The following is a 13,974-nucleotide window of genomic DNA, read 5'->3' as shown; positions in this document are numbered from 1 at the left end:
GGGGGTGTTGAAGTGTGTCAGGGTGCACCACCACCTGGCATAAGTGGTGCACCATCTCCCTGGTGAACCGGAGTCGTCAGTGGTACACGCGGTCCGGCAGCTCCTTGAAGGACAGGCATGGACAATATACACGGGCGGGATTCTCCGACCCCCGCCGGGTCGGAGAATCGGCGGGGCGGGGGGGGGCGTGAATCCTGGCCCCGCCGGCTGCCGAATTCTCCGGCGCCGGTGATTTGGCGGGGACGGGAATCGCGCCGCGCCAGGCGGCGGGCTCCGCCCGGCGATTCTCCGACCCGCGATGGGCCGAAGTCCCGCTCGTTCTATGCAGGTCCCGCAGGCGTAAATTGGACTAGGTCCCTTAGTGGCGGGATCTGGCGGCGCAGGCGGGCTCCGGGGTCCTGGGGGGGGGGAATCTGGCCCCGGCGGGTGTCCCCACGGTGGTCTTGCCCGCGATCAGGGCCCACCGTGTAGGCCTCCGCGATGGCCAGCGCGAAGGTGAACCCCCCCTGCGCATGCGCGGGGATGATGTCAGCAGCTGCTGACGCTCCCACGCATGTGCGGACCCGCGCTGGCCGGCGGAGTCCCTTCATCCCTGGCTGGCACGGCGCCAAAGGCCTTTCATGCCGGCCAGCGGGACGCAAACCACTCCGGCACCAGCCTAGCCCCTGAAGGTGCGGAGGATTCCGCACCACATGGGGTGGCCCGACGCCGGAGTGGTTCACGTCACTCCGCCCCGCCGGGACCCCCGCCCCGCCGGGTATGGGAGAATCCCACCCCATGTGGTCTGACCTTCACACCCCCTCCTCGGCCTGGTGGACGGCTGGCACTTGAGTCTCAACAGCTTGTCGCTGCTGTTCTGGGGCAGGCTCCACTCATGCAGGGTCTTCCCTGGGCTGGCCCTGGTGCTCTCACCACCGAACATCCACAACGGCAGGAGAGGGGAGAGAGAGGCACAGAGAATATCAGCAAGATGAGGATTCCCTCGACTATCCAATGCCACCAGGTTACATGGTCACCCTGAGTTGTGCTGCTGGGCCACGCTCTACTTGTTTTGGGTAATATGCCTGAACCAACATCACTGTGAAGCAGATTGTCTGGTCGCTATTACCTTTCTGTTTGTTAAACAGGCTGACGTGTTTCCTACACCGGCTACTACACTTAGTTGTGGAGTGGTTTGCATCCCACCGGCTGGCGTGGAAGGCCATTGGCGCCACGCCAGCTGGGGCCGAAGGGACTCCGCCGGCCGGCACAAGTCCTCGCATGTGCGGGAGTGCCAGCGCGGGGGTGGTTCACCTACACATCGGCCATCGCGGAGGCTGACACGGCCGACGCGTAGGAAAAGAATGCCCCCACAGCAGAGGCCCGCCCGCGGATCAGTGGGCCCCGATCGTGGGCCAGGCCACCGTGGGGACACCCAGGACCCCGGAGCCCGCCCGCGCCGCCAGGTCCCACCGGTAAGGGACCTAGTGTAATCTAAACTGGCGGGACTGGCAAAACACCAGCGGGACTTCGGCCCATCGTGGGTCAGAGAATCGCGGGGGGGGGGGGGGGGGGGGGGGGGCGCTGCGAACCGCCTCTGGTGGCGGAGAACGCAGCGGGGCGGGATTCGCGCTGCACCCCAGTGATTCTCCGACCCAGCGGAGGGTCGAAGAATTGCGCCCAAAACCTTCTAAAAATCAACTATCAAAGATTCCCTGCTTGAATTACTGACAAATCGCACTTAAAATCTGCAGACGGCATGTTTTTGCTTTTGCCTACAACATCTGGACAGCCCCCAAGCCAAGTTGAATGAGCAAAGCTTGCCATAAACATTTGGTGCCAGTTTGGTGTTGAAAGTTTAGATTCTCATGCACACCATCTAGCTATCAACAGAAAATGTCGAGTCTGCCACACTTTGGACATAACATTTTGGTTACGGATGCAAAATAACCTCTACGGAAGTATTTAAAAAGAAAACAAGTTATTTTTTCACTGTGCCTACACCTTCAACATATTCATTACTCGACTGCCGAATGAACTTATTTGCATGAATTTCAGCTCAAGGCCTTAAAGTGATGCGCCATTTACACACAGCTCCACCTTCGCGTGGGAATAATACACTGTGCATTAAACAACAAGCTGTTCCTGTCCCAATAACATAGCATATTCAGCAATTTACTGCGGGCAATCTCACAGGCGATCCGCCAGTTCACTGACAGCTGGATTCAGTCATGTGAGCCACGGCTGTGGAACACTTGCCTCGAGTCAGAATCACGCCACACACCATTGGCTTGGGCACATAATCCAAGCTGGAGGTCCATCCTCAATACTGATCAAGGGAGGACTTATGGAAGCCACTAAATTAGATTTTCTGCTCTGGATGTGTAGGTCCACCCATAATGCTTTCTTTAGCAATTTTCTATATCCCAAGTGGCTTTCTACCACATTTCAGAGGGCAGCTAAGAGTCAACCATGTTGCTATGAATCTGGAGTCACATGTAGGCCAGACCAGGTAAAGATGGCAGATTTCCTCTCCTGAATCAATCAAATGGATTTTCACAACAATCCAGTGGACTTGGGAATCAAATCATTGTTTAGAACAGCATTTTAATACGAGATTTATTAATTGGACATTGAATTGTAATGAGGACGATATTGAGTTTTAATTACAGTCATCGTGTCCTGAAGACCTTCGGATAGTCCGAAATGGATGTTCTCCAGCTGTGTTGGTTCCATTCTTCTGGATGAACTTCTGGTGTTTGAAGAGAGAGCTAATACATTCCTACTTTTGGAAGAACGCATCCAATGTTTCCTCAATGATCTCAGCTCTTGACAATTGTTTGAAAATGGGGACCAGCTGCATTGAACACTGCGATGGCAGATATTCACTGGGATCTATATGATAATACGTTCATTTTTTTTTTGTGCATTCGCCATCTGGAGATCGGAATGAACAGACGCTTTTGAGGACTGATTGGGAAAGTCTGCTCAAATTGCTACGGGGTGGGGGGAAAACGTACGTGGCAGATTTCAGCATGTTTTTACCACATGGGGATAATGGAGAGACTTGCTGCCTGACACCAGGTGCGGCTCGTTTAACATGAGGTAGGGGTCACTGCACAGCTCAGACGTTAAGCTCCAGCACCAGATTTTGTGGCTGCTTTTGAACTTAATCGTCCACCTTTACAGATTACAGGCATCACAAATTATCAGACACTGACATCTTACCATGTGGTAGTTGATCATTTCCTGTAAGCTTTCTCCAAACTTCTGGAGGCATTCCTGAAATAAAGAGACCGAGATGTTGATTCTATACGGAAATCACCACAACCTTCACTAAAAGTATAATGTTAGACAAGATACAACCAGCGTACGGCAATCTTCATTAATGCCAATTCCCACTCACTCTCCTGGTGGTAGTAATTCCCAATAAGCCAGGACTGAGTTGTTTGTCCAATGCAAATACAGATGGTTGAGTTGAATTCAAAATACAATTCAGGTCGTGGCAATTTCTTCAGATCAAAATGCAAACTAGGAAAATGAAACGAAAGAAAATAGCTGTTTGCAGAGCAAAATAAGAATAGGTTTCAAAGGTTAGGTTAAGGCTGAATTCAGAGAGCGCGAGCAAACGTTTTCTCCCGGTCTCTTAAGGAAATCATAATCTTTTGAGGCTCTGTCCCCTATCTGACTGTGATTGGGTTGAAATAATTATAATTCATCTAATTGACCAAAATGTCTGTCTATCAAGTTTTAAGAGATAATATGGCATGGGAAAACTTCTCTATGTTTCCATAATATGGTGTGATCGAACCACCTGTTTTCCACCATGTTTTGTAGAATTGGGATGTTTGGCAGTAATGACAACACTGAGTCTATTCTGTAATATGGATAGTCAGTTTGAATACTGACTTCCTTATCAGATCTTTTCCCATGCTCTCAGCATTCTCTGCTGTCATTGCTAACATTTGGGGCGGGATTTTCCGACATCCCCGCCTGGGTCGGAGAATCGCCGGGGGGTGGCATGAATCCCGCTCCCGCCAAATTCCCCGGCACCGGAGATTCGGCGGGGGCGGGAATCGCACCTCGCCGGCCGCTCACAGCAGCCCCCCGGCAATTCTCCGACCCACGATGAGCTGAAGTCCCGCCTGTTCTTTGCCAGTCCCGCCGGCGTAAATTAGACTAGGTCCCTTACCGGCGGGACCTGGCAGCGCGGACGGACTCCGGGGTCTTGGGGGCGGGGGCGCGGGGCGATCTGGCCCCGGGGGGGTGCCCCCACAGTGGCCTGGCCCGCAATTGGGACCCACCGATCCGAAGGCGGGCCTGTGCCGTGGGGGCACTCTTTTCCTACGCACCGGCCACATGGTCCTCCTTGGTGGCCGACGCGTCGGTGAACCCCCCCGCACATGCGGGGGGATGACATCAGCAGCCGCTGACCCTCCCGCGCATGCGCGGACCCGCACCAGTCGGCGGAGTCCCTTCAGCCCTGGCTGGCGTGGCGCCAAAGGCCTTCCACGCCGGATGGCAGGGTGCAAACCACCCTGGCACTGGCCTAGCCCCTGAAGGTGCGGAGGATTCCGCACCTTTGGGACGGGCCGACGCCGGAGTGGTTTACGCCACTCCGTCCCGCCGGGACCCACCACCCTGCCGGGTACGGGAGAATCCCGTCCATGATTTTTAATAGTATGTCACTAAATCATTTCTTCCCGTAAACTTTTATTACCTATAAGAGAAGTAGGTTTCTATGAGTGATCAACTCTAGTTTAAAAAATGCCTTTATTTTTGAGACATCCCTTGACCAAAATGAAACTAAGATCATTTTCACAGTAACTTCATTGCAGTGTTAATGTAAGCCTACCTGTGACAATATTAAAGATTATTATTATTATTAGTCCTGAAGATGGTGGGGTGTCATTGGATTTCCTGGCTGCGAGGTTGTTTCTGGGAAGTGACCTGTTGATTTGAGGTTGCTATTGGAAATGAAAGCTAAGTAACCAGAAAAGACAAATGGAAGCTCGTTGAGAACCGGCTTTCAGCTTTTTGTGCTGCCAGAGAACACACGAACCCTTGACCGATCAGTTCTTTAGAAGGAAGAGAACAGAAAAGGTGCAGAACTGCTGGAGCTCCTGGTGAAGCAATGTGTGAGCTAGCTAAAAGGGACGAAAAGAGCGGCACAATGGCACAGTGGTGAGCACTGCTGCCCCAAAGCGCCAGGGACCCGGGTTCAATTCCAACCTTGGGTGACTATCTGTGTGGAGTTCGCACATTCTCCCCGTGTCTGCGTGGGTTTCCTCTGGATACTCCAGTTTCCTCCCACAGTCCAAAGATGTTCAGGTTAGGGGGATTGGCCATGCTAAATTTCCCCTTTGTGTCCAAAGGTTGCCTATATTGCCCAAAGGTTAGGTGGGGTTATGTGCTTACAGGGATAGGGCAGGGGAGTGGGCCTATGTAGGGTGCTCTTTCAGAGGGTCAGTGTAGATTTGATAGACCTAATGGCCTCCTTCTGCACTGTAGAGATTCTATGAAATCTAAGAGAGGTATGAATAGCTCAGATAAAGTAAAGAGCGGAGTGTTTGTGCCAAAGGTAACCAGACATCGAACCACAACATTTTTTGGTTGGTCATTTAAAAAGGAACTCGGGAAAGCTACACCATTGAAGCTGTCTTGAACCAAGCTGAGTTGGTTCAGCAGGACCCTGCCTTGTTGGCGTGAATCATATTCAGGGGATCTCAGATGGAGAAGCTACTGGTGAAAGTGTCCGAGGGAAAAGTTCAGTGAGCAGGAAAAGTGTATGTACAAAAGGCAGAGCTTTAAGGACTTTGAGACTGCACTCAATGCCCGAGATATGCTGGGAGTAATTCTACACAATTTGTGAGAATTGTATTCTATGTATCGTCTATTTCAAGTGAAATTCATGCTTTCTATTGAAACACCACGGGCGGGATTCTCCGTTGCCCGACTTCAAAATCGCGCTCAGCAATCGGCCGAGTATGGTCCGGTTTGGCGCCGGTCAGCCATACTCCGCCCCCTCTGAAATGGCATCATCGTCACAGCACCACGCGCAGTCGCAATGCCGTTGGCGCCTCATTGCCGGCCCACTCGTGATGCTCCGCCACTGAGGGGCCGAGTTCTCGACAGCGCGGGACACGCGTGTTCACACAAATCATGAACCCGGCATGGCGGCTGCGGACTGTGCCCAGCGCTGCCACACTCAGCTGGAATCTGTGCCGCTGGCGGGGGGGGGGGGGCTTCTGCGAGGACTGAGGGGACTGGTGGGTGGTGGCCAGGGAGTGGGCTCTGGGGTCGCAGATGGTGGGTTGGGTCCGTGCACAGTCGGCACCATATTGTTCAGCACAAATGCCGCAGGTAGTCAGCCGTGTGCGTCCACGGCCCGGGACTCGGCCATTCTCCGCCCGTTTTCGGCATGGGAAGTTCGGTCGATGCCGGTGCTAGCCCCTCACCGGTACCGGAATTGGTGAGGGGTTCACGCCAACTTTTTTCACCTAAACCTCCCGCGGATTCTCCATTCGAGCCGGCACTTAGCCGCAGAAACGGAGAATCCAATCATTTTCTGTTACTATATGTTAAATTCATTTTGATTTGGGGTTTGATTGTTACAGTAAAGGCTTTTTAAGAAGTGAGATTTTGTCCATCTGTCGGGGTCATTTGGGGGTTCCTTTCTTTTAAAGTTATTTGTCATCAGGGGGATCGTATCAAGTTGTTTATGTTGTAGCAGAAGAGGAAGGTATTTTATGCTCATCGATTTCTCTTAACCTTTCCCCAACGTTATACAGGAAGGATTGGATGGGAGCGGCAATAGTCATACTGACTGTTTAGATTATATCAGGAGGTGTGAGAACAAACCCCAAACACTTCACTGTAGCCACTCCAATCGCAGGTCAGACAGAAACCCCTGGTCAGGCAGGCGTGACTGATGCTCACTGGGTGGGGCGAGCAAAGCATTTTTATTAAACCATAAGGGAAAAGCAATGAAAATAGTTGTAACTCTTGCCACTTGTTCGGCCGGACACTGGGTGGGATATTCCGGCCTCCCCTTCGGAATGTTTTCCGACAGTAGAGGCTGCTCTCCATTGGCCGCTGGAGGGATCTCCCGGTCCCTTAAATGCCTACGGTGTTCTGCATGGCTCGCCTATCCCGCTGTCAGGGAACCCGCCTCGCGGGGGGGGGGGGGGGGGGGGGGGGGGGGGGGGGGTCACCTTCGACGGGACTGGTAAATCCCGCCTGCTATTCAGACATGCAGGATGAGAGTTCCCTGGAACGGCCCAACTGGCAAGTTAAGGTGCTGGTGCGGCCATTGATCTTTCTAACGTGTGAAGTTTCATCATCGGTTTCTGGGCAATCTGGCTACGCTGCCGGGAAAATGGGGCCTTCGATGTGGTTGTGAACCTTGGGTGGAAGGACTGGAAGGTCAGAACTAGGTGTTCCCTGTCACAGCGCCTCATGAACTGTGCCACATTCATAATGTTAATCAGAACCATGGTAAATGGGAGGGGGGGGGGGGGGGGGATGCTTGGCAGGGCAGCCATGGCAGCAGCAATACCCTCCCAAGCACATTGAGAAGTTGTGGGACCCTAAAAAGGTGGAATTCGGAGAAACAGAAGACTCTGGGCAAGAAATTGAAGCGGTCAATGAACGACTAGGACAGCAGAAGACTCAAGAATGACCCATTTCAGATTGCAGAGCTGGAGCTGCAAAGCTGGGGTAACGCTTGTAGACAGAGAATTGGATAAGAACCAGAGATTACGTTGCCATCAGGTGTACCTGGGGTCTACTTACGTGTAGATTGCTTGGCCTAAATGGATGCCATTAGAAACCTAGGGTGTTTGGACTTGCAGTGGTTTTAAATGGGAAGGGGGTTATGTTAATGAGCCGTGGAGGTCTCTGCAAGTCAGCACAAATATCCTCAGAAATTATGGGATGGGGTGTGAAACTGGCTTCGCTCACTTGCACTGTATTCTCTTCAGAACTTTGTGCCGGCAGAATGGTTTTCCAGTATAGATCTGCCCTTTATACAGTGCAATTTTCCAGGAAATTCCCAATCATCATGTTTGCAGAGGAAGAGACCATGAGCTGGGAAAGACCGATGCACAGAACGTAACCTCTGTCAGCCCAGAGTGAAGTAGCGTCAGTTGGAACTATGGGGTGTCACAGATAATCAAATTATCCATCCCGCCTTCCCAGCTAAAGAGGGAAGTATAACAAGAATGTGTCAAATGACCCAGCCTAAAATGCACGTTTCTTTCTTACCGATATCATTTCATCCTTCCTGCACTGTTGTGAAAGGTCTCGGATTCCGTTGACAAAGTGTTTGTTGGCTGTGGTATACGCTCTCCCGGCTTCGATCATCCCACTGCACAGTTTCACCAACTACACAAGGAGATCAAAAAACACGGTGATTCAAATTCAGTTGTTAGAAGCACTGAACGCCATTAAACGATGATGTTACTCAAGAAAATAGTTGACGACAATGTTTGCCTTTTTTTTTTTAAACATTTCACATTTATTTCAAAACCTCCAAATCAGAACAACTTTTCATGAAAACATTAGTTTAAGTTGTATTTGTTTACTTTTCTTAGCAGCATAGATTGAACCAATGCCACGTTAAAACGCTAAAACTTCACACTAAAACACAATACTGAAGCTGATATAGTAAAGGAACATATGCTGACTGTAGCTTAAGTTTACTAAGGGAGGGGCAGCACGGTGGCTCAGTGGGTTAGCACTGCAGTCTCACGGCGCTGAGGTCCCAGGTTCGATCCCAGCTCTGGGTCACTGTCCGTGTGGAGTTTGCACATTCTCCCTGTGTTTGCATGGGTTTCGCCCCCACAACCCAAAGATGTGCTAGGTAGGTGGATTGAACACGCTAAATTGCCCCTTAATTGGAAAAAATGAATTGGGTACTCTAAATTAAAAAAAAAGTTTACTAAGGGTATTATGTAATTATAAAGGCAGCAATCAAGTGTTCACAAGTATATCTTCCATCTGAAGACCAGGTAAGTTGAGGATGAAGTCTGGCAGCAATCTAAGCTTTAGATGCCCAGCCCAAAGACACTGACTATACAAAACATGGTCTTATTCTCCCATCTCACAGTGCAGCTTCCATCACCAATATTATCCCAGTAACAGGAACTAGCTGTGTGCAGACCAGCCCCATTCTTCTGCATTATCACAGAGGTTACAATATACTTGAAGGGTTTTCCCAGCTTACTGAGCTGACTCAGACACAGTTCCACCACACTTGTCGACCACTGATTAACTCTGCTAGGCTCTTAAATAATGCCACTAATGTCATCAACAATAAAAGCAGTCTCCTCTCCGCTCTGATATTCGTCCAATTTGTTAACCATTGTTTGCCTTTTTATGCGGGTTATATTTCTGTGTACATCTGTGATTTTGTTCCTAACTTAGGTCCAAATGCCGATGAATGGGCTGGTTTAGCTCACTGGGATAAATCGCTGGCTCTTAAAGCAGACCAAGCAGGTCAAGCAGCACGGTTCGATTCCCGTACCAGCCTCCCCGGACAGGCGGCGGAATGTGGCGACTAGGGGCTTTTCACAGTAACTTCATTGAAGCCTACTCGTGACAATAAGCGGTTTTCATTTCATTTTTCATTTGTGGATCAGACAGAAAGTTCAAACATCTCTGGCTTCACAATCTACTTTAACACCAACTTTAACAGAGTTCCTACTGCAGCAGTGCGAACATTTCACTTCCCATACTCAGCATCCTGCGATGTCACTAAAGTAAAAACCATCAAGTCTGGGAGGTTCCATATTGGTTTGATATTTGCCCAGAGTTGTTTAGGATCTTGATTATTATTTGTTTGAACTGAATTAGGGCTCTAGCCACAGAGGGTAAACAATGGAACTGTACACAACCAGAGTATTGTGTTCAGTTCTGGTCATCACATTACAGGAAGGATGGAATTGCTCTGCAGAGAAGATTTATTAGAATGTTGCCAGGGCTGCAGAATTGTAGCTACGATGAGAGATTGGGGTTGTTTTCCTTGGAACTGAGAAGGCTGAGGGGTGACATGAAGTATACAAAATTGTGAAAGGTAGAGATAGATTAGACAGGAGGGGCTTTTCCTCTTGGCAGAGAGTTCAAAAAGCACGGGGTCACAGATTCAAGCTAAGTGGCAGAAAGATTAAAGGGGACATGAGAAAAAACCTTTTAATGCAGAGGGTGGTGGGTGTCTGGAATTCACTGCCTGAGTTGGTGGTGGAGGCAGAGACCCTAAACTTTTTTTAAAAAAAAGTACCTGGATCTACACCTTAAGTGCTGTAAGATGCAGGACTATGGACCGTGTGCAAGAAGAAGGGATTAGAAAAGGCGTGTCTTTGGGTTGGCATGGACAAGATGGGCTGAATGGCTCACTTCTGTGCTGTATCATTCCTATGGTTCTAACAGCGTTTTAGCAACAACTGGCCGAATGTTCTCTTTTTTTGAATCAGGGGGGTGAAAAGCAGTGTGTAGCCCGCCAGCTCCACTGACGGCTTTTCCAACCCTATTTTTTGACAGATAATAATAAAAAATCCTAGGTCCCATGACATCACGTGTTGGGAGTGTGGGAGATCTCCCGGAGTGCGGGCAGGGACACAGCATTGTAAGAGCTGCTCAGTCACTGTTAATAAACATCGGGTGTTGTTAATCCCTGGTCGCCAGTTATTGGAACCCAATACGTCTCTGAATGAGCCCACCTTGCCAGCATGACATACTGGGACCCGTCCCTTCATCGTTTAAAAAAGAAAGTGTCAAAAAAATAGAGCGCAAAAATCCATCAGCGCAGCCGACAGGCTACACTATGCCCTTCCCGCCTGAACTGACACATTGGGGGGATAAAAATAGGAAGATCCCACCCACGGTCTTGCTCAACATTGTTCCATTCCGATATTCGTGGTGTGCATAACACCAATGTGGAGAGAGAGACAAGTATTTCCTTTTTTTTTTAAGATGCTTAATTCTGATGACATTTTCCGAGATGGAACATCCATGAAGTAAGGATAATAAAATCATTCCGAGTAGCAAGTGTAAATCGTAATAGACTGAAGTTGATAATGAAGGATGTTCCCAGCATCCCAACATCATTTAGTTTGCAAATGCACTGAAAAATACAGAGCTCAAAATACACCGAGTTCATTAACCTTAAGCTACAGAGGGGTTATGGATGACGTTAGCCAGGGAGAAAAAGAAATTAGCCAAAAGTGACCAAATCGATTGAACATAATCGCACAATTTGCAACGGTGGGTTTCAACTCTCTGGGCGGATTCTCCGACCCCCCGCCGGGTCAGAGAATCCCCGGGGGCTGGCATGAATCCCGTTCCGCCGCTCCAACGCCGGCTGCCATATTCTACAGTGCCAGTTTTCTGTTGGGGGCCGTTGGCAGCGGCCCCTCCTAGCAATTCTCTGGGCTCCGATGGGTCAAGCATCCGTTGATTTCTGGCCAGTCCTACCGGCGTGGATTGGACATGGTCCCACATAGAGGGACCTGGCTGGTAGGTCAGGCTGGTGTGGTCCTCGGGGTAGCACGGGGGGATCCCCACGGTGCCCACCTGCGGAGAAGACACCCCCCTGCACATGCACTAGAATATGGCGGCCGGTCTGCGCATGCGCGGAACCACGCAGGCGGTTCTTCGCATGCGCTAACTCGCGGCGGCCCTTCGCCGCCGGTTGGCATGGCCGACGCCGGAGGGGTGCGCAACGCTTTTTACACCGGCGTCGGGCCATCACGGGGATTCGGGAAAAACATGCCCTCAATCTCTGGTTTGTTAGTTTAGTACTTTGACAACTATATGACCAAATCTGTACATGCGTTGCGACATTAGAGTGAGTTGCGAGACAGGAGACATTGTACAAATAGGATCAAACTTTGCTTGAATGATACCGTCACCCGGAGATGATAGAGAGAGTTAAGGAGAATAACGGAGCAGAGATTTTAAATGAGTACGACCAGGTAAAGGAGGGCACAGACAGCACAAAATTGAACCACAACACAAGCACAAAGGAAAAGAAAAGGATTGCATTTAAACCGTGAGTTCCATAACATCAGGATGCCCAAAGCGTTTTACAGCCAATGAAGGCTTGGTCATCCACAGCCAATTTGTGCGCAGTTCCCTCAAGCAGCGGCGTAATAATGACCAGATAATCTGTTCTTCGTGATGGTTGAGGGATAAATATTGGCCAGAACATTAGGGATAACGTCCCTTCCCTTTAAAATGGTGGCCAGAATTCCCCAGTCATCGCGATTAACTTTTCAATGGGAAATCCCAAGGACAAGCGGTGGGAAGATAGAATGCGGCCGCCAGTGACCAGCGGGCAGCTGAGAAACACGCAGCTAGGGGACCGGAGAATCGAGCCAGGTGATGTACAAACCACCTGAAAGAGTTGGCCGAGTGTTGAGTTACCATCTCACCTGAAAGCCAGCACCATCAACAGCGCAGCACTTCCTCAACACCCTGGACAGCCAGCCTAGATTTTCGTGTCTCTTGAGCGGGCCTTGAACCCACAACCTTCTGATTCAGAGGCAAGTTGAATGTATGGAATTTAAGATTGAGAGTAGGTTGACTGAGGAGGCGGGATCAAGAGGTACGGAAATGCTAAGGATTGATGTGATATATTAAAATCATGCACAGTTGGGCAGCACGGTGGCCTAGTGGTTAGCACAACCGCCTCACGGCGCTGAGGTCCCAGGTTCGATCCCAGCTCTGGGTCACTGTCCGTGTGGAGTTTGCACATTCTCCCCGTGTCTGCGTGGGTTTCGCCCCCACAACCCAAAAATGCGCATAGTAGGTGGATTGGCCACGCTAAATTGCCCCTTAATTGGAAAAAATAATTGGGCAATCTAAATTTAAAAAACAAAAATCATGCACAGTAATGCCATGTGACAATGTTCTACAGGATGGGTTAATTGGCCATCACTATAAAATTCTACAGTGCCCCTGAGGCATTGTCAGGTGAGGACAGGCCTGAGTACAACTGTGGTCTCCCCCTGGCTGAACAGAATTTCAGCATTTACAATTCAGGCACAGACTAAAATAATGGCCATTTGTGAAAAATGGAAATCACATTTGTGGAACTATACTCCAGCATGTCAGAGCCGGGAGGAGAGGGGAGGGGAATTGAGGAATGGATAGGGAAGAGAGGAGAGGAAAGGGGAAGGGAGGTGAAGAAAGGGAGGAGAGGAAGAGGAGTAGGGAGGGGGGAGAGGGAGAGGAGTAGGGAAGAGGAGAGGAGTAGGAAATGAGAGGGGAGGAGTAGAGGGGAGGAGTAGAGTAGATGGGAGAGAAGACGGAAGGAGGGGGCAATAAGTAGGGGAGAGGGAAGAGGAGAGGGAGAGGGGAGAGGAGAGGGGGAGAGGAGTAGAGCAGGAGGGGGAGAGGAGTAGAGAAGGAGGGGAAGATGAGTAGGGAAGGAGAGGGGGAGAGGAGTAGAGAAGGAGAGGGAGAGAGGAGAGGGAAGGAGAGAGAGAGAGGAGGAGAAGGAGAGGGGGAGAGGAGAGGGAAGGAGGGGAAGATAAGTAGGGAAGGAGAGGGGGAGAGGAGTAGAGAAGGAGAGGGGGAGAGGAGAGGGAAGGAGGGGAAGATGAGTAGGGAAGGAGAGGGGGAGAGGAGAGGGAAGGAGAGGAGTAGGGAAGGAGAGGGGGAGAGGAGAGAGTAGGAGAGGGGAAGATGAGTAGGGAAGGAGAGAGGGAGAGGAGAGGGAAGGAGGGGAAGATGAGTAGGGAAGGAGAGGGGAGAGGAGAGGGAAGGAGAGGGGGAGAGGAGAGGGAAGGAGAGGAGAGGGAAGGAGAGGGGGAGAGGAGAGGGGGAGAGGAGTAGAGAAGGAGAGGGGGAGAGGAGACGGAGAGAGGAGAGGGAAGGAGAGGGGAGAGGAGAGGGAAGGAGGGGGGAGAGGAGAGGGAAGGAGGGGGGAGAGGAGTAGAGAAGGAGAGGGGGAGAGGCGAGGGAAGGAGAGGGGGAGAGGAGAAGGAAGGAGGG

The 13,974-nt window shown here is 50.7% G+C and overlaps 1 protein-coding gene and 1 pseudogene across 2 annotated transcripts in view; both read right to left on the bottom strand.

Annotated features, from left to right (window-relative positions):
* The window catches only part of acap3b (ArfGAP with coiled-coil, ankyrin repeat and PH domains 3b), a 350,744-nt gene that overhangs the window by 123,744 nt on the left and 213,026 nt on the right, over nt 1-13,974 (bottom strand). For both annotated transcript variants that reach the window (XM_038821954.1, XM_038821953.1), the window contains exons 3-4: nt 8,245-8,364; nt 3,208-3,261 (exon numbers count right to left, since the gene is read on the bottom strand). In XM_038821954.1, coding sequence (XP_038677882.1) covers nt 3,208-3,261; nt 8,245-8,364 — 174 coding nt within the window. The remainder of the gene's footprint in view (nt 1-3,207; nt 3,262-8,244; nt 8,365-13,974) is intronic.
* LOC119979653 lies at nt 8,939-9,344 on the bottom strand (annotated as a pseudogene).

The sequence above is a fragment of the Scyliorhinus canicula genome, chromosome 16 (assembly GCF_902713615.1).
Source record: "Scyliorhinus canicula chromosome 16, sScyCan1.1, whole genome shotgun sequence".
Lineage (NCBI taxonomy): Eukaryota > Metazoa > Chordata > Chondrichthyes > Carcharhiniformes > Scyliorhinidae > Scyliorhinus > Scyliorhinus canicula.
This window is presented reverse-complemented; position numbering and strand designations above follow the sequence as displayed.